General features: G+C 34.4%; 1 protein-coding gene across 3 annotated transcripts in view; it reads right to left on the bottom strand.

The window, feature by feature from the left end:
- The window catches only part of LOC124540044 (rhophilin-2), a 99,875-nt gene that overhangs the window by 11,080 nt on the left and 63,011 nt on the right, over positions 1-25,784 (bottom strand). For all 3 annotated transcript variants that reach the window (XM_047117444.1, XM_047117445.1, XM_047117446.1), the window contains exons 3-4: positions 7,793-7,909; positions 4,160-4,287 (exon numbers count right to left, since the gene is read on the bottom strand). In XM_047117444.1, the coding sequence (XP_046973400.1) occupies positions 4,160-4,287; positions 7,793-7,909 (245 nt within the window). The remainder of the gene's footprint in view (positions 1-4,159; positions 4,288-7,792; positions 7,910-25,784) is intronic.

The following is a 25,784-nucleotide window of genomic DNA, read 5'->3' as shown; positions in this document are numbered from 1 at the left end:
GTGTATGGATTGAGTAAAAAATGACTTTTTTAATATCACAAACAGACACTCCAATTTTATTATATGTATAGATGATTTAGAAGCAGTTACTGTAGAAATTATCTCATCAAAAACATAAATGTGAAATGAGAGCAAAGTTGGTCAGGGCTCCATAGAGAGGAACTTCCTCACAATACGAGCCGTGCCGAGGAGTACTGCCTTCTGCATCAGGCCCTTGACCCAGCTGCCTAACGAGAGCCTCTTAAGGTGTTGGTCGAGGCTCTTGGCCATTAGGCCATTCGCTGAAACAACTATCGGCACAATAACTGCTGTATCCACATCCCACATGTCGACAACCTCGTGAGCTAAGTCAAGATATTTTATTTGTTTATCTTTCTCAGCCTTCACGAGATTCTCGTCATGAGGGATGGTGATGTCAACAATTATCGTGCGGCGCTCTGACCGATCTATCACCACTATATCAGGCTTGTTGGCGACAACAGTCCTGTCAGTGATTATAGATCGGTCCCAGTACAGTGTGATATGACCATTCTCGAGAACTGGGTCGGGCACATACCTGTAGTATGGTACCTCTGATACCACAAGACCGTATCGAAGTGCAAGTTGTTGATGGATAATCTTGGCCACTTGATTATGTCTGTACAAATACTCTCCGTTAGCAAGACGAGAACAACCGGAAATAATATGTCTAAGGGATTCGCCCGGAGTGTGACACGCCCGACATATGTCCACCGTGCCATCCCTCACAATATACTTCCGGTAATTGTTCGTCATGATAACTTCGTCCATAATCGCACAGACAAAACCTTCGGTTTAACCAAATAGGTTGTTGACTTCAACGACAAAAGAAGTCAGATCTAAATGCTTGCCAGTTCTGTTACTGAAACTTGGCTTGACGCGCTACCGTGTCTAGATGGCAATAATGCTTGCTAGCAACATTTACCCATTGAATCACAAAATTATTCAATAATAATATACAGGGTTATTGTTAATTCGACGTATTCCCGTTAGATGTAAATCAGAAGAATGAAATAGATTTTAATTGATACATTTTTTAAAATAAATTTTTGAAATTGCATTTTTCGGTTATTTTGAAAAAAAAATTAAAAATCTCGATAACCCAAAAATGGTTTACTTTTGTATTATACATATGAAGGTTAAAATTATTCTAAAAAGTCACCTCTGTCACCTCCTAATGTCCTGAATAATTAGTGGCGGGCTAAGGACGTCAGAGGCTCGGGCGTTAATGCCAAATAAGTCCCCCCTTTTTATTCAGTTTACATTTGTGTATACAAATAAGCTTATATATTTATTTATTATACGTTTATATGTAACACGCTAGTAGGCTGTAGTGTTTTGATCTTGATGAATTTATGGAGGTACTTAGCACATTTTTAATGTCTTTTTTAGGATTTGATCAGGGGATGTATTTGGGGCCCCCCAAGACTGGATGCCTGAGGCGAGCCCCCTGTTAGACCGCCACTGTATATAATCAATTAATTAATGTGCCACACTGGGTAAAAGCTTTTCACTTTTGAGATGGTAATATTTGGAGTTTGAACGTGTATTTGATTGACGTGTTATCTTAACCATTAAAAATCGTAATTCTTTATCTATTTTATATTCTAATTACTAAACCTGCCAGTCGTCGTTAGCGCGGGAAAGAACAACAATGGCGGAAACTATACCAGTTACACGCTGTTTCCTAATTTTAATTATATCAACGAACGGTTTAGCTTAACGGTTTTTTGAAATAAATCAATTTATAATAACTTGTAGCTCTTTTTACAAATAATAATAATTAATATATATTTATTTTGTGTTTAATTAATTAATTCAAATCAATTGTTAGATCCCGCCTTCATGGTTTTCTTTTTGACCCAAAGGTTGACTGGCAAAGAATGTTTTCAGGCGTTAAGTCCACTTATTGTCCCATTTGGTGTACAATAAATTATAAAAATAAATAATTTTTGGATATATTTTCGTATTGATATCCAATCTGTCTGGTCTTAATCGAAATTGGACCTCCAACCAAGACCCGCAATTAAGAAATTTAATCTTTGCAACGGTAACATGCAAATGGATCCTGTGGCGCCCGCTGAAATAGATAAGGCTGATTTTTGAGTGGATTTTTCAAAAGGGAAGTGTTTACAGTTTATTATTGACTGTCGAATATCTACCACCGGTTCGGAATATAATACCTCAGACCTGAGAAGAACCGGCGAAAGAAACTCAGCGGGATCTATTTTTTTTTTCATATTTTTGTTATTTGAAACAGCCTGGAGGCGATCATCTCATTCCCAAGGTGTGCAGTCAACTAGAAAGTCGTTAGTGCTGTAATATCCTTTAGCACACAAACGCTCTTTGACGATTATTTGAATTTTATAATTGAATATTGTTGAACGTTTTCTGGGATCCTGTTGTAAAAATTAGTCTAGGTTTGTCTCCAATTCATTTCACTAAATTAAATTTTACATTAAAGCCTTTTAATCAACCATATTTCAATGACATCGTTACTGTAATCAGCCTCCATTGAGATGTAACAACAAAAAAGTGGCGTCGTTACTCATCAGATTTACAACGACCTTAATTCACGCATCATTATCTAAAACGTTTTATTATTCGCAAGATTTATTCAATTTAATAAATGGTAATTTAAATTAATTACTAGAGACCCGCCCGGCTTCGCACGCCTGCAATACTGATACTAAATATACTACAGATCTTTTCTTGTTTCGTTACTATATTACCCATGTGTTATGTACAAAAACCTTCCTCTCGAATCACTCTATCTATTAAAAAAACCGCATCAAAATCCGTTGCGTAATTTCAAAGATCTAAGCATACGTTAAGACAGCGGCAAGTGACTTTGTTTTTTACGATGTAATGATAACGATTATTATGTTATAATCAAACTTAATCTACATTTTATATTTTAAATTTGTTACAAATTTAACGACTATTTGAGACAAACAAAAGATCCCAAACATGTAACACGATTAATGTATAATCTTTACGAAACCACGTAGTCGTTCTAACCACAGTAATTTCGCTCAATTACTGGCGTTAACTTTTTGTAACCATTTACGTTTATTACGACACTTATTCTATGTAAAGCTTGTTATTTTCTTCGCTCACGATTATTAAAAGCGAAACTATTTTGCCTCAACGCATCTCTGTGCAACGATTAAGGAGGATTTAATGCAATTCCAGACACGTATAATTTTTTTCTTAATAATATATTTTTATTTGTCTGTGATGGGAAGGTTAAACTTTTTTGGCGCCAATTTGTTTTGACAGCTGATTTGATATAGAAATTCAAATATTAATTTTTTATTGGTAAAATTTTTGGCATAGTAATGGTCACCATGAATAAACACGTCTATTATAGTATTTTGTATTTTTTTCAGAATGTTTAATCTTTTTCGCGCCAATTTGGTTTTGACAGCTGATTTGACGTTGACATTCGTATATTAATTCATTGTTGGTAACACTTTTGGCATCGTAATGGTTAACACAGAGTAACATCAATTTACATTTTTAGTTGCAATGTGTGTGTGTGTGTGTGTGCCTTGTTAAATCGTGCAAGGGACAGCTGACAGCGACTTATTCAGTTCTTCGGCTTTCACGTGCTCAATCAACCTTTACAAAGTTGTCTAAACTTTGTTAAGCTGATAGCTGAATTTATTTAGCCTATATAATATTTGTCGGAGTATAATATAACTAAGTTTTTATTCTTATTTAAAATCAGTTGCAATAAAATCTTTAAAGTGAACGCATTTTTCTTGTATTAGATAAAGTATTGTCACACAACACTATTTCTTCTAAAACTTTACGGTAAATTTTTGTCCAGTAAGAATATTCCCATTAGACAATTTACGACTTGTTCGGTGTTTACGAACCCTGACAATTCTTCTTGCAGTCACAAAAGTTTAAAGAGATTTGGATGATGATCTATGTATAAATGTTAAGCTGATAATGGATTCTATTACATTTTTCTAGAACTTCACGTTAAATTTCCTATCAGAAATAATCTTACAGTAAAAACGTTTCCTATAGATTGACAGCTGTTAGGTTGTTCTCGAACTCCGGACAATTTTTTATTGGATTAACTAAAGTGTGTAGGAGTTTGGATGTCAATATATGTGTGAATATTCACCTGTCATTCTGGTACAGCTCCACTGACGAATTGAGCTCGGCGAGTTGCTCTTTGAGGAGCTGTAAGTTTGAGTTGACGAAACTCAGCTCGAGGGCGACTGTTTCGCGGAGTTTTCTGTTTGTTGTGGCCTGAAAGATAAATAGATTATTGTTTTAATAGATATATAGGTTATACGTGTCTGGCATGTATCGTATGTTTGCATTTTCTTAGGAATAGTCTGTATGATATCATGAGACATATAATATATATTAATTATATTTAATATGATTATGAATTAATTATTACATAATAATAATAAATAGCTATCATATATACGTCTCAATACTATTTAAGAATTTTTACAGAATTTATGTATATTCATATGAAATTGGTATAATGTTTCATTTTTTAACTGTATAACTTGAAGTCACTCATGAATGTAATTTATTTAAAAAACCTCAATACGAGACAAAGAAATTTGGGAATTTTTGCATTAAAAAGACCAAGAAGAAAGCTATATGAAACGTATTTTATATGAGTCCTTAAACTTCTTAAGGATATCGCAAATAATCTAAGATTCCTCTAGTAAAAGTTATGTGCGTATTTTCAAGTTCATCTCATGAATCATTTCCGTTTCCCAAGGAGCAATGACTCGATTGTGGAGTAAACAAAAGGCACGCAGCGAACCGTGCTCCCCTACCATGGGGGTTCCTGACCCTTGACCTTGGTGGACTTCTTAAGTAATATCAATGAATCGACAAACCGCAGGTTGTGTTTTACTTGACGTTATTGTTTTTTGTCTTTTTGATTGTAGACTAATAGGAGTCAAAAATCATTGGCGATTATTTGGGCATATGTAAACGCAATTTGTAAGATATTTGTGGTGTGTCAAGCGTACGTGTCACACACACAAAGATAATAGAGTTGGCTTGTTTGTTCTGTACCCTTTGCAGTGTGACACTATCAAAATATATATTAATCTAAGCTTTGCAACACTATCACTTACACTTCGACACAACACAAAAAATGATAACCATCAAAACTTTAATTATAAACCTTGTCAGCAACAATGGTAATAGTATCTCACTCGTGAGATCTTTCTTACGCAGATACGATGTTTTGATCCATTAAATCTTATAATTAGTAGATATAGTAAATGTCACATCAAATTTCCTAACATTATACGATTGCATTCTGCAAAATTTGGAGATTACTCTAACCCTAGATTAGAGTTCTTAAAATTTAGAGATTTTATTTTACCTCCTGATTAGACCTCTCATATAAATATTAAGAATTGAATTAAAAGTGCAGATACTCGTTTCTTATGGGAGATAATAAAATTCCGCAGACATTTTTAAGTTTGCCGTTTCGTAAGTTCAAATCGTTTGTAAAAAATACATTGGTAAAAAACGCATATTATTCGATACTAGATATTGTTGATCATAAAAAAGCGTGTAATTAATACCTGTTGACTTCCAGACAGGATATATAATTGTATTAACTAATATGACTGTATTTTGTAAATGTTGAAAAAGAGTAACTACTGAGCTTCTTACCGGTTCTTCTCGGTAGAATCTACTTTCCGAACCGGTGGTAGCTTCACTTAATTGTTAAATGATGATTCAAAAGTACTTGTAAAAGCCTACTTAAATAAAGTTTATTTTGATTTGATTTTGTTCCTTGTGGCCTCAAGGTTCCCTCATATCTCTAAACCCTGGTAATAATTGGACACTATTTTCGTAGTCGATTTCGTTTCAAGTTATCCGTGGGTACGATTATGTGCAGGGCAGGCTAATATCAAAGAGAAAGTCGAACAATTGGTCCAAGCCACATAATTACATACAATCAATCGCCCGCGTTTGTTATTGCTGTGGGTTAGATAGAAATGGAGGTTTCCATCCGGTATTTCGGTTGAATTATGACATTAGTAATACTATTATCTCTCTCCTAATAGATCTCCGGTAGCAAACGCACCTGTTTACAAGTGGTCACATTTCCTAATGCCATTGGAGCCATCCCTTTTAGCGTTAATGCCTTCACAACTAAGATGTCCCTTGTGCTTGTAGTACACTAGTTATAAATACTAATACTACACTACCATAGTGGTCCAATCATCTCAGTGTAACAAAGACATATAAAGTGTATTTAGATCATTAGTATTTTCCGGTACTTGAATCAGCGATCTTAATTAATCATCGTCTAATATAGGCCTTATGATACGACCAAGAATTCATATTTCAAAAGTCTACTCCTTAAATCTACAAATTTGCAATGTCAGCAGTAACCGAGGCTCATCTAAAGGCATCAAGAGTGACCTCTGCCCAGCAGTAATATAATATTTAATAAAATAAGAATAACAAACAAGCTAAGAACAAATATAACGTCACATTGCCGTTATCATTATTTTTGGTACCCATATGTGGCTGTCGAGCGATCGTGGGTTGTCGGGCGAAGACAATTAAAATCACGAGTATGAGATTGTTTTACAATATCCAATAATTATTACAACGAAATATTATCAGTAATACAATCAACTCAGGTAATGACGCACCACCAAGCACGTTTTATTTCTGCGAGATGCAAATGGATTGTTTTTCGTTTGACTTCGCTTACAAGAGACTGAAGTCGCGTCAGGGCGAAGAGATGTCAAAACCGCCATAATTTAAAAAAAGGGTTCCTATCCGATGTTATTATCGCTTTTGACGTTTCTTGACGCTCTTAAAATACAGTGGCGCCGTCAAATATGAATTAAAAATAGTTGCAGTACAAATGTTGACCTCGTGGAATTGTGGCAAGAATGCTAGCAGCATTTCCCCATTGAATCGCAATTCCGATCCTCTGGACTAAAAACGAACCACCCCTCCCTACTATCACCAGTGTTATATTATTGCACCTTTACTCAAAGGGCCAAGTGTGTCGACAGCAAATGGACACTAAGTAATGGACATTAACACGCGGTCACTTTTACTGTATTCCGTTTTTTACCGCAAGGAAAATCTCACAGCGTTCGTGAAAGTACCAGAGTTTAATGGATGTTCCTCTTCCGTCTACGATCGTGCGACAATTACCCGGGCTCGTTTATTCAAATCGTCAACAGCGCATTTACATTCTACATCGACCTGTAACATTTCGCTTCTCTTGCATAAGATACACAGACGGACATGCGTTTTACGTTATGTCATGTGTGATGGAGATTGCCACTGTGTTATGATGTATACAACAGTTGCAAACTCTTCCTGATTAAGAAATTATCGGTCAAGACAAATATATTATTGAGGTCATATGTTGACATATAGATCTTTGTTTATTTTGATGAATATAAAACGTCATTTTTTCATCAACGTTTTCAAAAACAGTAGGACAATAGTTGTATACCCGATTGTTTATTATTAGAATAGAAAACAATTACAAAATAAGTCAAAAAGAATATCGTAAATTTTGTTTCACCAGTTTTTTTAGACCGGTGGAAAATTTGATTTAATCTTTAATTGAAATTACATTGAATACTGTAACTTTAATTTGGATTCAATGCAGCGACTCATGCGTTTCGAGTGTTTACCAAGAAGTGGTCAAATGCCAGTCGTCACCACAAAAACGACCACAAATCGTTTTCATAAACCGTGGCCGAATCTGGAATAAGCTTTAAAAGATTACCTTGAACAGGTTTTCAGCGCCTGCTCGTAGCCGGAGTTCCTTGTTGATCTCTTGGTTGAGCTGGCACCGACGTGTCTGCAGACGACCTCTACAGGTCGCCACGCGAGGGTCGGAGCCCTGGAAAGAGAGACATCATCAGTAAAACATAAAAAATACTCTAGAACTTGATTCATTTTTGTCCATTTTAAAGAATTTGGAGATTAAAAGTCAAGCTTATTGCCCATTCCAAAGTTTTCCAAGGACCTTTTGGAAAAAAATATGTATGACGTAAACATACATAAGTACAGTCAGCAGCGACCGAGTTACGGAATTAAATTCATCTTTTAAAATTAGCATTAAAACAAGATCTACCAATTAATCATGTATTTCATCTGAAGAATCAAAATAAAAATAAACTTTATTCAAGTAGGCTTTTACAAGCACTTTTGAATCGTCATTTTACAATTAAGTGAAGATACCACCGGTGCGGAAAGTAAATCGCTATTAATGGGGGTCTGAAAAAATTACAGTAATTTTTACTCCTTACGTACTTACGTAGGCAATATACTTTACCTTTTTAATTGATTACATATAATTAAAAGGTAAAGTATATCCTACATTAAGGAAACTATTAATAATACTTATAATTGTTGTTACGATTTGAAGGGTGAGGGAGCCAGCGTTAACCTAACAGCTTAGGTATCAAGGTTCAAGGAGCATTGATGATGAAAGGAATCCTACTACTATTATAAAGGCGAAAGTTTGTATGTATGGATGTTTGTTACTCTTTCACGTTAAAACTACTGAATGGATTTGAATGAAACTTTACCACAATATAGCTTATACATCAGAATAACACATAGGCTACAATTTTTGAGGTTTCTAATGTGAGGTCGTAAAAAAACACATTTTTTGCGCTTACATTGCAAACGCTGACTGAATCCTACCATATAGATCAAAACAATGTACTACAGTATTGTACAACTTAAAAAGGTCTACAAAAAAAGTCCGTGATGGTATATGTTTATCTCTTAGGAATAACCCACAATAACTATTTTTTATCCTTTACTTTGTACGAGAAATAATGACTTATTTACGAAGCGATTTTAAGCGATTACTAGACTAGACGGGACGAACCTGAAGTCCACGCGAACGAAGTCGCGGGCAAAAGCTAGTTGGTTATATATCTTACAGCATTGAGGGGATGTAATCACTTATCAGCAAGTGGTCATTTGCAAGACTACCTATTTTAAATTGAAATCCCTGAATTGATTGTCACATTAGTGTGCAGTTAGCTAACTCCTTTGGGTATAGTCACCGTGATCGAAATCGGTCAGGAGAACATCACATTGCAAAATATTACTTAACAGTGAAATAAATAATTAATTACATTACATAATATGACATAGTTCTATCCGTCCTGTTATACAATTACGTTGACGTTTATTAATTTATTATAATTAATTAAATTGTAAACCGGGTTCGCCGAGTGGTTAGAACTCGTGCATTTTAACCGACGATTGCGGGTTCAAACCCACTGATGGGTTATGACCTCCTCTCCCTTTGAGGATTCAGAACACATTCCACCTCGCTATTCCAACAGACAACTTGACAGTTGGTGGAATACACATGTGGCAAAATTTATATGAAATTAGAGACATGCAGATTTCCTCACAATGTTTTCCTTCACGAGGTGAATTATAAGCACAAGCTAAGCACACGAATATTCAGTGGTGTTTGGTGGGTTTGAACCCGCAATCATCGGTTAAGATGCCCGCGTTCTAACCACTGGGCCATATCGGCTCATGGAGCAAAAGTTACATCGTTATTCATCGGAATCCATCACGTGCCGTTGACAGAGGTATGCGCGTTCGGCGTTGCAGCATTGATGCGTTAAACTGTATCGGCTTTCACTGAGCTTGTGTGTTAATGGTATTTTGCTATTACACTGCGATCATACACTCAATGATCCAGTGGATACATTATAGGGTTATAGATCTAGAGGTCCTGGATTCTTTGATACGAAAAAAGAGGATTTTTCCATAAACCACTAGGTCATCTCGGCTTTTTTTTATTAATAATTAATAAACAAATCTTAGTATTCATTAAAGAAGTACTTTTGAGAAAAACTGCCTGGATTTAAGCTCGGGTTCCATCACAGGACATTAGTTATTGTAAAGAACAGTACTGTAAATCTGTTTATTTGAAAGAGCAACTATGCTAGTTTCTTGCCGATTATTCTGGCTAGAAGCTGCCTTACGAAACGGTGGTAGTATTTTTATTGACGATTCAAAAACGCTTCATTGTGAAGTTTACTTGAATAACATTGATTTGATTTCAAAACGATTAGTAAAAGTATGGTTCAACTAAAACTATTTTTGGTTAAATTACAGAGAAAGGTAACGAAGCAGTGAATCAACCACGTACGGACGGTTTAAAATTAATAATTAATTAATTAACCCACATAAAGTTAATAACTAAATTAGTAGAACACGAATTACATAACAAATATGGAAGCAAAATGTACTAACTACAATTTCATGCAAATAAATATTAATAAAAAATATGAATTTATTATATGATTGTGGTCTGTGGTTTTTTTACCATTTGGGAGTAAATTTTTTGCACGTTACGTCATTATAATACTAAGTCTTGCCATGTAGCGATGTAATAGATAACTTACCTAGATGGAGTTACACCATACTAGGCCTAAGGTTCACCAAGAAACATACCGTTGGTCATCTAGTTATTCTACAGACATGTCTGTACAGCTATAGCAGAGGGACAGGGGCAAGGGCCGAAATATCCCATGATTAACGGCTCATAAAATAAAAGGTACGCGCTCCGTATGGAATACTAATTCATACTTATTATAATAATATATAAATAATGTTGTCATTCTGTTTAGTTGCATACTTAGATAGAGGCCCCAGTGCTTCGCATGAGAGAAGTAATTGGGCCCTCTCAGAAAAACTAACACTATTTGTTTAAATAAATAATTTTAGTTAAGAAAACAAGAAAACCTACCAACTACTAAGTAGCTTTACTCAACTTTTGATTTCTCAAGGCCCCTTAAATTAGGGGGCCTTAGTACATTTCCCCGTTTTGCCCTTTATTAATAATCTTATTGGATAGCTTTCATTTTTATAGTAAATCTTCGTAGTGGCAATTTGACTATCGATATATCAACAAAAAATTACACTGAAATATTAAGGGCGCGTAATTTTTCGTTATATGAGAGAGATGAAAAATACAACTCAGAAAGAAAGAGAAAGAGCTACTTAAGAAGTTTCACATCTATCGCCACGGTGTTGCACGCATATATTTATATAAAACATTTGGTCAAATTATAACGACGTCTCGTCAAAGTTTTAAAACGTGCAGTTTTGATTACATTTCGAATGGCGTTAGGAATTTAATTACGACATAATATATGCAACTGTTATTCTTCACGCGTACAGCCGTGATATACTGCGACTGCAATGTGCTGTCGTTTTGTAATGTTTGAATTATTACGAATGTTGCCAGACCGTCGCGCGGTACTTATAACAAATTATAATAACCAAACGTGAGTACTTTTGACGAATTTTTGTCACGAACCATGATTTTGTTAAAAAGTATATTATTTATATAATTATATTTGGTTATCATCAATGTACATGGTAAATAATAAATACAAAATTTTGTATAAGATTTTAAAATAAGTTATTAATTACGGGATATTTACTATGTTTTTTATTTTTATTTGGAGGAAAATTTTGTTTTAAATAATTTTTAAAAAATCAATTACTTGTGACTCTTTAATGGCGACACAGTATTGTAGGGCGAAATATAAAAATGGTCTTATTTAATCACTATTAAAAAAATCGTACAATGCCGTTAGTTATACGATTGTTTTCACTAATCGTAATTAGTCTATAACCTCTATTACGTTCAGTTGATTCAAAACACGGAACTGAAATAAAACCATGTAAAGCAAACAGCATCAGAAAATTACAATTACAATGAAATACAGTAGGATTTAGTTCATCCTTTTTCAACCACTCATAATATTATAAAATACTTGAGCAAATATGTATATCTCAGCAATTTCACGACTACTTAAGAGAATTTGGCACAAAAAAATGATATCCAAAAAAGAATTGCATACATTTGCAATTCAAATAGTATGCATTCGTATTTCATAAGCTACGTGCTATAATCGTATGCCATATTCAAATATTGTAACAACGTTTGTTAATACGTGAGGTCTCAAGGAGTATGTTGCAAGGAGCGACCCTGGGATCAAATGGTTTAATCTTGCGCAATATTCATTATCAAATATATTTTAATTAAAGAAGCACATCAGTTAAAGAGGTATAGTACGACAAAACTAAGATGTCGCATCGGTAAATTTCGTAAAACCGATCACATCCGAATTAAGTACACTATCCCAAATTATCAATATTTATTTCTTATGTGAATATGATCTTTACACAAACGTAATAACTTTTAATATCATATGACCTAATATATACAATTTGACACGTCGATTTACATGCACTTTTTTCGGGTTGAAACAGCGTCGAATGGCGCGATAGGGAGCTATTTCTATTGGTTGTGTAAATCGGCAGTGAATTTGCCGATGCTACATCTAAGTTGTGTACTATACCTATGCAGTTTATCATTATAATAATTTTTAATAGTACCTATTTCTTGTGGCAAATTGCCACAGATAACGTAAGTGACTTAGATACTGTCTGATAAAACTAGGTAGTATAATCTGTGACATAACGGTTTCCCAAGATTCAATAAGCTATTACCGATACATAGTCTTGGTTTTGTAATACAATTATTATTATTAAAGTGAACTCCTTGGTGGTAGAGCTTTGTGCAAGCCCGTCTGGGTAGGTACCACCCACTCATCAGTTATTCTACCGCCAAATAACAGTAGGTACTCAGTATTGTTGTGTTCCGGTTTGAAGGGTGAGTGAGCCAGTGTAACTACAGGCACAAGGGATATTACATCTTAGTTCCCAAGCTTGGTGGTGCATTGACGATGTAAGGAATAGTTAATATTTCTTACAGCGTCATTGTCTATGGGTGATGGTGACCACTTTCCATCATGGCCCATATGCTCTCGTCCGCCAACCTATACCATAAAATAAAGTCAAGTCATGTCGCATACAGCCAAACATCCCGATTATGATGCAGTAAGGAATGCATTCTCATTTTATTGTAGAACTTACTAGCGACCCGCCCCGGCTTCGGCTAAATATACTACAGAGTTTTTCTGGTTTCTTTACTATATTGTCCATGTATTATACAAAAACCTTCCTCTCGAATCTATCTATTAAAAAACCACATAAAAATCCGTTGCGTAGTTTTAAAGATCTAGGCATATATAGGGACAGACAGCGGTCAGCGACTTTGTTTTATACTATGTAATGATAATGAAATGATAAGAAGAAAAAAACTCGGTAGATAATCTATAAACAAACAAAATAGTGCACAAAGAGATATATAATGTTAATACAATAGTATAAAAACGATTACTTATATCTACAGCAATAATGGACATTGGATGTGATAGCTCTCACCATTCATAAAAAATGTAATTTATTTAGTGAAATAATAATCTATCACAATGAATTTGGTAACCTTTAAAGTATGGAGTAAAGAGCTGAGATGGCCCAGTGGTTAGAACGCGTGCATCTTAACCAATGATTGCGGGTTCAAACCCAGGTAAGCACCACTATATATATGTGCTTAATTTGTGTTTATTCATCTCGATCGCGATGAAACCTGCATGTGTCTTCATCGAAATTCATCGGATTGGAACAGCATGGTGGAATATGTTCAAAACCCTCTCCTTAATGGAAGAGGCCTTGTCCCAGCAGTGGGATATTTACAGGCTGTTACTTTTTTTTTTTACTTTAAAGTATAGATACTTACCAAAGTTTCTTTACAATGGGTCATCCGATTGATTTAGGGATAGACGTCGAACGTGCAAACGAACATTCATTGAACATTGTTTTACTAAAATGGTATTAATCAAAATGTCTAAGATAATGAGCGTTTGTCGAAAGTAACCCGTCGCGGCTATTTTTTATATAAGAAGAAAAAATTTAAATAACAAATTATATAATAAAATAAATTATACACAATGCCGGTCTAATTTGACACATGCTAAAATTATTTTCATTCACGGTAATTATTTATAATGAAATCATTGATACACCACACACCAAGGTATAAATCAAAATAAACTTTAATCAAGTGGGCTTTTACAAGCACTTTTAAATCGTCATTTAACAATTAAGTGAAGCTACCAAACGTTCGGAAAGTATATTCTACCGAGAACCGGCAAGAAACTCAGCTGTTACTCTTTATCAACATTTAAAAAATATATCATATTATATATTCCTTGTAAGCAATCCAGCGCTGTAACTTGATGACATAATAAAATGTATTGCTATGTCGAACTTATGTTACAATTCTTTCAAGTGTTTAAACATCATTTATATGAATGTACTTACATTTTAATTGTGATACTTGAATTTAATTGATAATCTATCACTTACCATTACGGAACCTCTCGCCTACCCACCCAAAAATCCCGAAAATTAATCTACCCGGATAAAAATAATTAAGCAGTTTAATTAACAGTTAAATAATTAACGAAGAAAGACTATCTAATGTTATTCTTAAGATTAATAAAAAAAGGTTAAAAGAGTCGCAGGAAGTTGGTGCATTGAATGCTAAACATTCCACGTAGGAGCGCGTGAATGGAATGACGATGGGTGTACATCAAAATGCATCAAATGAAAGGGAATATTAACCTAGTCATAGTTTGAAGAGCAGAGATCGCCCAGAGGTTAGGTTAGTATATTCATGAGCTTAATTTGTGATTATAATTCATCTTTTACTCGTTGAAGAAAAACATCTTGAGGAAACCTGCGTGTGTCTAATTTCATAGATCTGCCACATGTGTATTCCACCAACCCGCATTGGAACAGCGTGGTAACGTATGTTTCAAACCTTCTCCTCAAAGGGTGAGGAGGCCTTAGTCCAGCAGTGACAAATTGAAAGGCTATCGTTGTTGTTGTTATGTGTCTACTGAGTATCTTGCCGGTTCTTCTCGGTAGAATCTACATTCCGAATCGGAGGTAGCTTCACTTATTTTGATTTTGAATTTTTTGTGTGTGCTTATGATAGGTGACAGTGACGCTTTGACGGTTTTACGTGAAATTATCTATGTGTATGCTTATAAAGTGTGACGCCCTTAGGATCCCACGGCGAGGATGGGGACTAACTAAAGAGATTTAAAACACAAGTACGTATTGCAAGATACACAGCACATGTATTTGTTACGCAGCTGAGCTCTCGTCTACATACGTGGTTTTATCGATCCAAGTGGCAGATTTTCATCCGCTACATACAGTTTTCTATAGGAAAATTCACCGTCGAACACGAGATGCACAAAACTCAGTGGTGCTTTTCCAGTTATGAACTCACCAACGTGGGTTAAGATACACGTCTTACAACTACTGTGCTAACACAGCTTATGCGAAATAGGTGCAGTGTCTATTCTCACGCTCACCCGATTTGAAGGCATAGACACAGATTCGTAGAAGTGCCCACACAGTTCAAGGCCAGGTCAATGACATTTCATGTCAACACTTCTACTTGCAAACATCAAGTTACTTTTGAAAATTTATTTGAAAAAATTCTCAATCTTGGATTTCAACCCAGATACTCAAGAAATGAGAACCGTATAATTTTGACCACTAGTTCAGAAAGTTGAAATTTATCACAGTGTCATAAGCGTTAAATTTCTAAATTCTTTTCACTCGAGTGAAGAGGAGCTGTAATGAAGGCGTAAGTCAAGAATATTAAGTAGGGATGTGCGTCTGTTTAGCATATTGTGCGAATGTCCATGCTCACTCGATGTTTTTGGAGCGTGTCGACTATCGATACATTTCCGAACGAGTGATGTTTATATGATACAAATAATTACACACACGCATCGAATAAAATCGATTGTTGCTTTTTAATTGCGCTTCCAATAATTGAGGATGTTATTTCAATTGATAGATGCGTTTTTATATTTTTTATTTTTTAACAACATCCTAGAAACCATTAAAAATTTTGTTAAATGTATTTCCCAACATAAAATTAAGCATTTAATGTAAATTCCATTCCGATATAACTTAAGTAGGATGATCGTAATGAGATCTTAGTCCAATGTTTTTTTTTATATGATTATAGACATGATATTTCATAATAATTGCAAACTAATAAGCAAAACTATTATCTGAGATGGCTGCCTAGAATCGGGCGAAGCACGACAGTTTTTATGGGTTTTTTGTCGTTATAATTTATCTAGTAAACGGAGGTAATGGAAAACATCCTGAGGAAACCTGCGTAATTATGTAGTTTGAATTTCTGCCTGCCTTTCCTTGCCAGTCTTTTATGACGACATTTTGTAAACCTGTAAATAATTCATTACAATAAATATTATTATATTATATTTCTTTACGTAATGAATCACAGAGATCATTTAATGTAATGCTGTTTTAAGAGTCTAAAAGTAAATACCTACGAAAAAAACTTTTACCTTTATATTAAGTAATATTTTTAAACAGAAGCCATTTCATTGCACAATACAAGATTCAAGAACGCTATTTAAAAACAAAAATGACCGAAGAATAAAATGTAAACTGCGAAAATTGCTACAATTAACCAGTTCTCTGCGATTACTTTAAACGCGTAAATGAGGCTGAATGGTTGCATAACATTGCCATAAAAAAGTTCTGTTGACAGCTGACGCCATGACTGATTACAATCAAGATGGCGGTATAATCTTTTGATTTCGCGCCAATTTTGTGATTCCAGTCGTTCGCGCGACAAATGATTTTAATGTATTTTTTTTGTTGTAATGATTATAGTGTATGCTTTGATTACGCTATATATTGAAACGGTAATTATTTAACAAGTTAAACACTTCCTCTGTTTTGAGATAGTTGTAAATGTAACTGTAACTGTAATAATTTGTATCAATAAATATGCAGTTTTAAAATGGACAATGGATGAATTTCAAATTATTATAATGGTGGTTATCTTGGTGGTAGGGCTTTGTGCAAGCTCGTCTGGATAGGTACCACCCACTCATCAGTTATTCTACTGCCAAATAACAGGACTCAGTATTGTTGTGTTCCGGTTTGAAGGGTGAGTGATCCAGTGTAACTACAGCTACAAGGGACATAGCATCTTAGTTCCCAAGTTTAGTGGCGCCTTAACAATTTAAAGAATAGTTACTATTTCTTACTACGTCATTGTCTATGGGTAATGGTGACCACTTACCATCAAGTGGCCCATATGCTCGTCCGCCAACTTAAAAAAAAAACCTTTTTAAACATCGATCAACATCACAATTGGTTTAGCTACCATTGATATGACTTCAGCAGAACGTTCGAAATATCGATATTCGCGATAAATCCTATTTCATAATAAATCGACGTTTAATAATTTATGCCCTTTCTTTTCTCCACGTATTTATAAACTACATATAATCACTACAAGCCAGTGACATATTAATGGCTGTTTTAAATTCATTGACGCGTATCCATTTCCCATTTCACTTAGAAAACTTAAAAGCCTTCGGAATGTTAAATTGCATGGTGGTGCTATAAATATTGTACACGCGTAATGTGTTACGTAATACAGCTTTCTTTGTCGTAATTGATATTGTGATGGCAACACTATCGGATTTTGAGAATTAATTGCTATTGATAGCTGGCAACAATGATTTATTGTTAACGTTATTTTTTTCTGAGATGGCCCAGTGGTTAGATCGCGTACATCTTAAAAGAATGACCGGCGATGAAAGAAAATATCGTGAGGAAACCTGCATGTGAACAATTTCATATACCGCCACATGTGTTTTCCACCAACCCGCATTGGAACAGTGCGGTGCAATGTGTTCCAAACCTTCTCCCCAAAATGAGGCTTCACAGGCTGTTGTTGTTGTTTTTTTTTTCAATAACTTTATAAATTCCTTCAATTGATAACTGTACAAAAAAAGAGTACATAGCTTTTTTGTTTCTGTGTTATATATTCCTCTAATGGTAAACAGATTGGAGGCCAGACTAAAGTTTATAAGCTTTCTGGTATTATTCAAAGGCGGCTTCTTGGCGACTGAGAGTCTTATCCCTTAGTCTGGAAGTTAAGAGGTGTGAACAGTTGCCTCGGAAAATACGTAAAGCAGTTCCTGTGCCTTAACTCATTGGTAGTTTCGGATTTATTATCCCATTGCAAATATCCCACTTGTGCATTATACGACGAAGGCAGTTGGTTGGTCTCTCCTAGTCTATATATTAAAATTGGAAATGTGAAAGTAGCTCTGCCTGTCTGTAGCTCTTTCACGACCAAACCGCTGAGCCGAGTTTGATGAAATTTGGTATGGAGCAAACTCGAACTCCAAGAAAGGACATAGGTTACTTTTTTGCCTCTAAAACGCGAGGGAAGCCGGGAGCGCTACTGGTATCATATATATAGTCCACCATCATTACCATTTGGATGTTGATGATATTATTAGGCAGTTGCAAAGAAAGTAACGGTAAATGTTCTTACCGTTCAGTTTATTGAATGTCTAACGACAAATACATTTAACTGTTAGGCACTTCTACGAATCTGTGTCTATGTCGATTGTCAATAGGCGTTTAGACTACTATGAGCCGAGAGCCGAGGCCCAGTGGTTAGAACGCGTGCATATGAACCGATGATTGCGGGCTCAAATCCAGGCCAAGCTGTATAATATATTAGAATGTTTCCTTGTATATTTGTTCTTTAATCTTAAAAGTGTATATATTATGGTATTGTACCTGAATAAAGCCGGGTGGGAAAGCTAGTTTCATGTAGACCAAACAACAACAACAACCTGTAACCCACAGGTTCCAAAGCGGTTTGGTGGAATACACGTCATGTGGCAGACTTTCTATGAAATTAAATACATGCAGGTTTTCTCACCATGTTTTCCTTCACCGCCGAGCTCGAGAAGAATCGTAAACACAAATTAAGCACATGAAAATTCAGCGGTGCTTGCCTGTCGGTTTAGATGCACGCGTTCTAACTACTGGACCATCTTGGCTCACTATAAACATATATACGCATTCAATTAAATTGTACTTATTATTAATGAAATAATCTAGTCTGTCATTCATGCCACGATCCTGCGGCGTCAATTTATTTGCAGCCACACGATTAAATTAGGCTTACATTATTTATAATACGTTGTACTTTTCATCACGTAGCCTTCTTATATATATTATATAAACTAATATTATTTTAATCTACTTTATCTGTATGTTACGTATACACGATTTCCTTTACTAATGATGATGATGTTTTCCTGAGAGATGTTTAGATATGATTGGCAAATACAAGAGCATTCTCTATTTCCTGACTTTCTACCTCAGGTACAGGAGTATCACTGTCAATTTCTAGATTTCTTTAAACGCATATATACCTCCGTGGTCGAGTGGTGAGTACACCGGTTTTCATGGGAACGCCACTCCGAGGTCCCGGGTTCGATTCCCGGCTGAGTCGATGTAGATTATAATTAGTATCTTTCTTGTCTTGGGTCTGGGTGTCTGTGGTGCCATCGTTACTTCTGATTTTTCATAACACAAATGCTTTAGCTACTTACATTGGGATCAGAGTAATGTATGTGATGTTGTCTCATATTTATTAATTTATAAAAAAAAGTATGTATATATATATATATATATATATATACATACTTATATATATATATATATAATAAGATACAGGGAAATATAATCAATTTACCATTAAAAAAAATTTAAAAAGATAATTATGACTAAATTAAAAGAGTACTTTTTAGACAAAAAGCGCTTGGAGTTAGGCTCGGGTTCCATCACAGGACACTAATTATTGTAAAGAACATCATTGAAAATATGTTTATTTGAAAAGAGCAACTATGCGAGTTTCTTGCCGTTTCTTCTCGCTAGAGGCTGTTGTCCGAAACGGTGGTAGTATTTATTTATTATCGACTATTCAAAAACGCTTTATTATGATTACATGAATAAAATTAATTTGATTAGATTAGATTCCGGGTTACCTGGGGTATGTACTCCTCAAAGTTTGAGGCACTGCAGTTCTCCCTAAAACAAAGTCGCTTACTGCTGTCTGTCCCTATGTATGCTTAGACCTTTAAAACAACGCAACGGAGTTTGATGCTGTTTTTTTAGGAAGAAGAGTGATTCGAAAGGGATGTTTTTGTATATAATACATGGACGATATAGTAAAGGAACACTGATAATTTTACATGTTTCTAATGTGATGTCGTAAACAAACACATTGCAAACGCTGGTTGAACCCAAACTATTACTATTACCCGTACAAAGCCGGGGCGGGCCGCTAGTAAGTTATATAACGGTACTGCTACACATCACATAGTTATGCATCATAGTATGTTGACAATGATATTACGTATATACATGAATATTGATTTTGTTAGAAAAAAAGACAAACATTGTATAAACAAGACTAAGAAAAACTTGTCACACGGCGTACCCATATTCCTTAGACAAGTCTTGGAAAATATCACTTCTCATCAAAATAAATGAGGCCAGGACTAGGGGACTATTTGTACTCCGGTCTACCCCTAGGAAATTGGAAGTCGCCTTCGAAGTGTTAGCGTTAGCGCAAGCGGTACCTCTAATTTTGTTACTGGATACTTTTTGTTACACCGGCCTGCCTATTTTTACCTATGTCCACACTTATATCACACTCAAACTCAAACTCAAATAACTTTATTCAATATAGAAGCATTACACTTTCTTATTGATGGTCAATTGAAACACTACCACCGGTTCGGAAAAGAAAATACCCTGACCTGAGTAGAATCGGCGAAAGAAACTCAGAACACTGCTACATAAGGAAAATAAAAAATTAAATTAAAAATTTCAGAAACCCCCGCCACAAAAACCCTAAGCTACCTTTAAAAAGTAAAAAATAATAAAAGAAAATTAATCCTAAAGTACCTATATGTATAAGTATGTATTAATATTAAAAAAAAAAACTTCGCGTTGGGGGACCGCTCCTAATTAATTAGTGTCACATGCTAACCTAACCTAACCTATCTCATCTTTTATCTAACACTTATTATTATTTTGTACAATAGCGTTCGGTCGGTAAAACACCTATAATACAAAAAAAACTAAATTGAAATCGGTTTATTCGTTCGGGAGCTATGATGCCACAGACAGACAGACACACAGACAGACAGACAGACACGTCAAACTTATAACACCCCTCTTTTTGCGTCGGGGGTTAATAAACACATTAATTCAGTTCAAAAAAGCATATTCGATTGTACAATAAAGTCCCGCAAATACTTATAACTCTGTTCATTGAAATATCATGTTAAAACTCCATAAAAGATTGCATAGATCATAAAAAGTAAATTTTTTACCACTTACCGTTACGGCTCTTTCATTTGCATACAAATCAGAACCCCCATTTGTTTCACTGCAGTCGGGTAAGCTTTTTCTTTTAAAAACTAATTCCATGAATAAATAAATACCGAGAAAGTTAAGTAGATACGATGAATGAACCGCGACGGTGCGTGATTAATAAATAATTAATTAGCCCACTTAAAGGAAATAACTAAATTAGTAGTACAAAACCTACTTAGCGCGAAACGAGTCAAAGTGGCGTAAGTAACTATTACTGTTTCGGTTAACAACTATTTATTTATATACAAATAATGAAATTTGAGTGTCTGTTTGTAATATTAAGATAGCTCTTTTTTATTCAATGCATATGTATGTATACACGGTACATAATACATAATACCAAAATAACTTGTTTGAGAATTTTTTTTTCTGTCATTTTGTTCCGGTCTCTTGAAGGGATGGACCGATTTTGATGGGACTTTCACAGGCAAGTAGCTGAGGTAATGAGGAGTAACTTAGAATAAAACAATGACTTCTTTGTTAAAATCAATCACTCAGTCGCATACAGCTAGTAGAATAATATTAATAACAATCATTATTACACTTGTTTTTTATTATTAGTAAGGCTGTCTGAAGACATGGGGGGCATAATAATCTGGTCAGCAGATATCCACTGACAAAACAAGCGGGAACATAGACCTTATGTGCTATGTAATACGTGTTTTATATGTTCGTTCTTATACATACTACTACATATAGTAATATTAATTTTAGATTAATAATTCTAAATTATTTTTGGTTTGTTTTCGGTTATTTGAAATGCTTTTATTTATATATGTAAGCTTCGCGTGACTTGTGTGTGTATGTGTGTGTGTGTGTGTGTGTGTACTCGAAATTACAAAAGATGTAATCTTATTATCTTAAAAATCTCTTATTATGAATTAAAAAATCCTAGTTCAAACATTCAATACGTCTCTACCACGAGTTTTCACATTAAAATCACCAAAGTGAGCGACTTCGAACCAGTAGTAATGGCACCGCTACACCGTTATGTTGCCCTAGTAGGTTCGATACCCGGCCACTACAATTAGCTGGACGCAGTTTATAATGGCATTATTATTATAACTGTTGTTACAGCTATGGGTTATTATGTAATGGTTTTCTTTTATTTATTGCTTCAATTATTTTCAATTACACATACGATTTCTTAAAGTAACCAGATTCACTTTAGGCTATGGAAGAATAAAAACGAAGATGGAATAGGATGCTTATGTAATTTATGTTTGTGTATTAAATAAATAAATATGAGACAACATCACAAACATTACTCTGATTTTAATGTAAGTAGCTAAAGCATTTGTGTTGTGGAAAATCAGAAGTAAAGACGATACCACAAACACTCAGACCCAAGACAACAAGGAAAACTAACTTTTTTCTTCATTGACCCGGCCGGACATCGAACCCAGGACTTCGGAGGGGCGTACCCATGAAAACTGGTGTACACACTATTCGGCCACAGAGGTCGTCAATGTTTTAGTAGTGGTCACCACTACGCGGATACTATGAGAAGTAGTGCATTTAATCACCAATGTGCCACCAACGTTGGGTCCAATGGTTACGACACAGATGCGTGTAGTTTTGACCGACTCTCTTCCCCTTCAAACTAGAATTAGACTGAGTATTGCTGTTCAGTAGTATATAATTATAATGAGTGCGTGGTACCGACCACGGCGACCTCTCACATAGCCTTATCACCAAATAATTATGTTACAAGTAAATTTATAAAAAAATAAATAAATCATTTTTAAAGTTAGAAACAGCTAGTGAACTAAAAAAACTATATAGTTATGAAACTACTAGACCGATTTTAATGGAACTCACACTGTTTCCTATACTGAAGTGTACGTAACTTTAATTAAAAACGATCGTTTAAACAACAACTTTTAGTTTTTGAGAAATAAGAGGACTAACATAAAAACATACACTTACGAAATTAAACACACATGCCTAGAAGACTATATGGATTATCATACTCAAATATAATTAATTCAATTCCAACAATGTTACATACATACGCGCCAAACTGATGACCTCCTTTTTTAGAAGTCGGTTAAAATTACTAAGTTATCTAGCCATATATACGAGATGTAGTAAATCTATTCCACAGGAAACAAATTATTTAAGCTTATATATTTGAACATAACTTAACTTTATTATGTACACAGAAATTCCACCTAAGTAAACATGAATATAATGATTTCTAGTTAAGTTAAACCGTAACTCATGTCTAATATGCAACAGGAAATTCGTCAGTTAAATATTTACCATTCCGGATGTTTAGTTAATTTTACTTAACTAGTCGGCATGTTTCCTCTTTTTGTATATTATTTGTATACTATCTGTCCGTTTAATGCAAGCACCTCAGAAGTTTCATGTAGAAAGAAAGAAGAAAGAAATAAAGAGCCGAGATGGCCCAGTGGTTAGAACGCGTGCTCTTCAACGTCTTAACCGATGATTGTGAGTTCAAACCCAGGCAAGCACCACTGAATATTCATGTGCTTAATTTGTGTTTATAATTCATCTCGTGCCCGGCGGTAAAGGAAAACATCGAGAGGAAACCTGCATGTGTCTAATTTCATCGAAATTCTGCCACCAACCCGCATTGAAAGAGTGTGGTGATATATGTTCCAAAAACCTATTCCTCAAAGAGTGAGGAGACCTTAACCCAACAGTGGGAAATTTAGAAGATGTGTTGTTGAAATTTATTTCGTGTTGGCAAAACATCCTGAAGTAAAGGACACCAACGAGGAGGAAAGAAAATTTTAACTTAAGGAGGAAATTGCAGCATGTACTTTGCATGCATTTGAATTGAAAAAAAATGAACATGTTAAAAAAATGGTTTATTTTAAGTCATATTTATAATAAGACGATTATTATCCCGCACATACAAAAGAGGTTACATTAAAATATTTTTAAGTACAAACGAGTAATTATAACAACTCTGTATACATATCTGGGATATTAAACGACATGCTATAAAATGTTATCGCGTTGAGACACGATGATTACAACTTGCAACACACCGTTTCGTAACCTGTCATTTGTCAAATGTCACTTTGACGTTTACATTAAAGGAGGTCCAAGTTGTAATTACGTGTTGTTGCAAATTATTGTTTTGTTTTCCTTTTTTTCTTTCTACGATCATCTACGTATGTGTTATTATGTGATTGGATTTAAATGTCTGTTTATAAACATACTCATTATTTTGACTTTGATATCAAATTATTAAATATAATACAACGGAATCATTGGTTAGCTTGAACAAATATAGATCATGAGGGTTATAGGTAATAATATTGGTAACTCTGATTGTATCTTTGATATTGTCTGATTGCCGCCCATCTGTGCCAATGCATCTGTGTTATTTATTTATTTATTTAATATTTGGGAAACAAACAGATATAAAATATAATCTAATTACATAATACAGTTTAGATATCACATTATCCAGTGAAGTTTCCACCTATTGATAAAAAAATGCACTCAAATATTTTAACACAATAAAAAAAAAATATGTGCACATACTTGTGCACTCATACACCTTTTGCATAATTAGACCAATCTTGATACTAACCTTCACGTCCGAATACGATCAGGTGTTTATCATAACTTACATGTATAAAAAATAATTTTTCAAAATTAAAGTATTATATATTTAATACTATTAATATAAATAGATGTGGATTATTGTTGGCGGTTAAATTGTTTTTTTTTTTTTTTAATTATCTTAATCGTCTCAATTAGGTTGGAAGATGTGATTGTACTTATGTCTTAATTTGACAGATCAGGTAAGTTAGTTTTATAGGATTCTAATTGAATATCATTGGAGTGCTTTTACCTGATGGTAGGATGGTAGGTATAAATTAATCACATATTCTACTTTTAAAATTTTGTCGCGTATTATTGACGTAAGGAATGTTAAAATTTTTTACATAAGCAATGAGTATTGATAACTATGTACCTCCTAGTCGCTCCTTTGCTTGTTTGCCTATTCCATAAAAAAAGTTACTTTGACAATGAAGCAATAAAGTTTTCCATGTTGTATCTTAAAATGGTTACGATACGTTCAGAAATAAGATGAATTCGCTCTACGTCAGAATCTGGTTACAGTTATCGTCGCGTGAACTTTTTTGTCGATCAACCATTTCTATGTATATCTTAATTGTTAATTACATATCATAATATGTTTGCATTTTTTGTACTTATGGAATTTCTGTACTTTTATTTTTGTCTCGGCGGTTTTCAAGGTCAAATGTTTTTTTTTTGGGTGCGATTTTTCTTTCATTTTGTAACGTTAAAAAGGGTTGTCATTGAAGTGAAACCATAGTAAAACTTAACTCACACTGTTAATCGTTGTCAACGTAGAGCATACGGTTAAAATTTAACAAAGTTTAACTTACGGTTAACAACGAAATGAACGAAATAAACAGGTCTATTTTACGTAAATTTACAAATAAAATAAGATTAAATTTAACTATTTTTGAGTACAA

This window comes from Vanessa cardui, chromosome 24 (assembly GCF_905220365.1).
Source record: "Vanessa cardui chromosome 24, ilVanCard2.1, whole genome shotgun sequence".
NCBI classification, from domain to species: Eukaryota; Metazoa; Arthropoda; class Insecta; order Lepidoptera; family Nymphalidae; genus Vanessa; species Vanessa cardui.
Note: the sequence above shows the minus strand (reverse complement) of the source record. Positions and strands in the feature narration are given on the sequence as shown.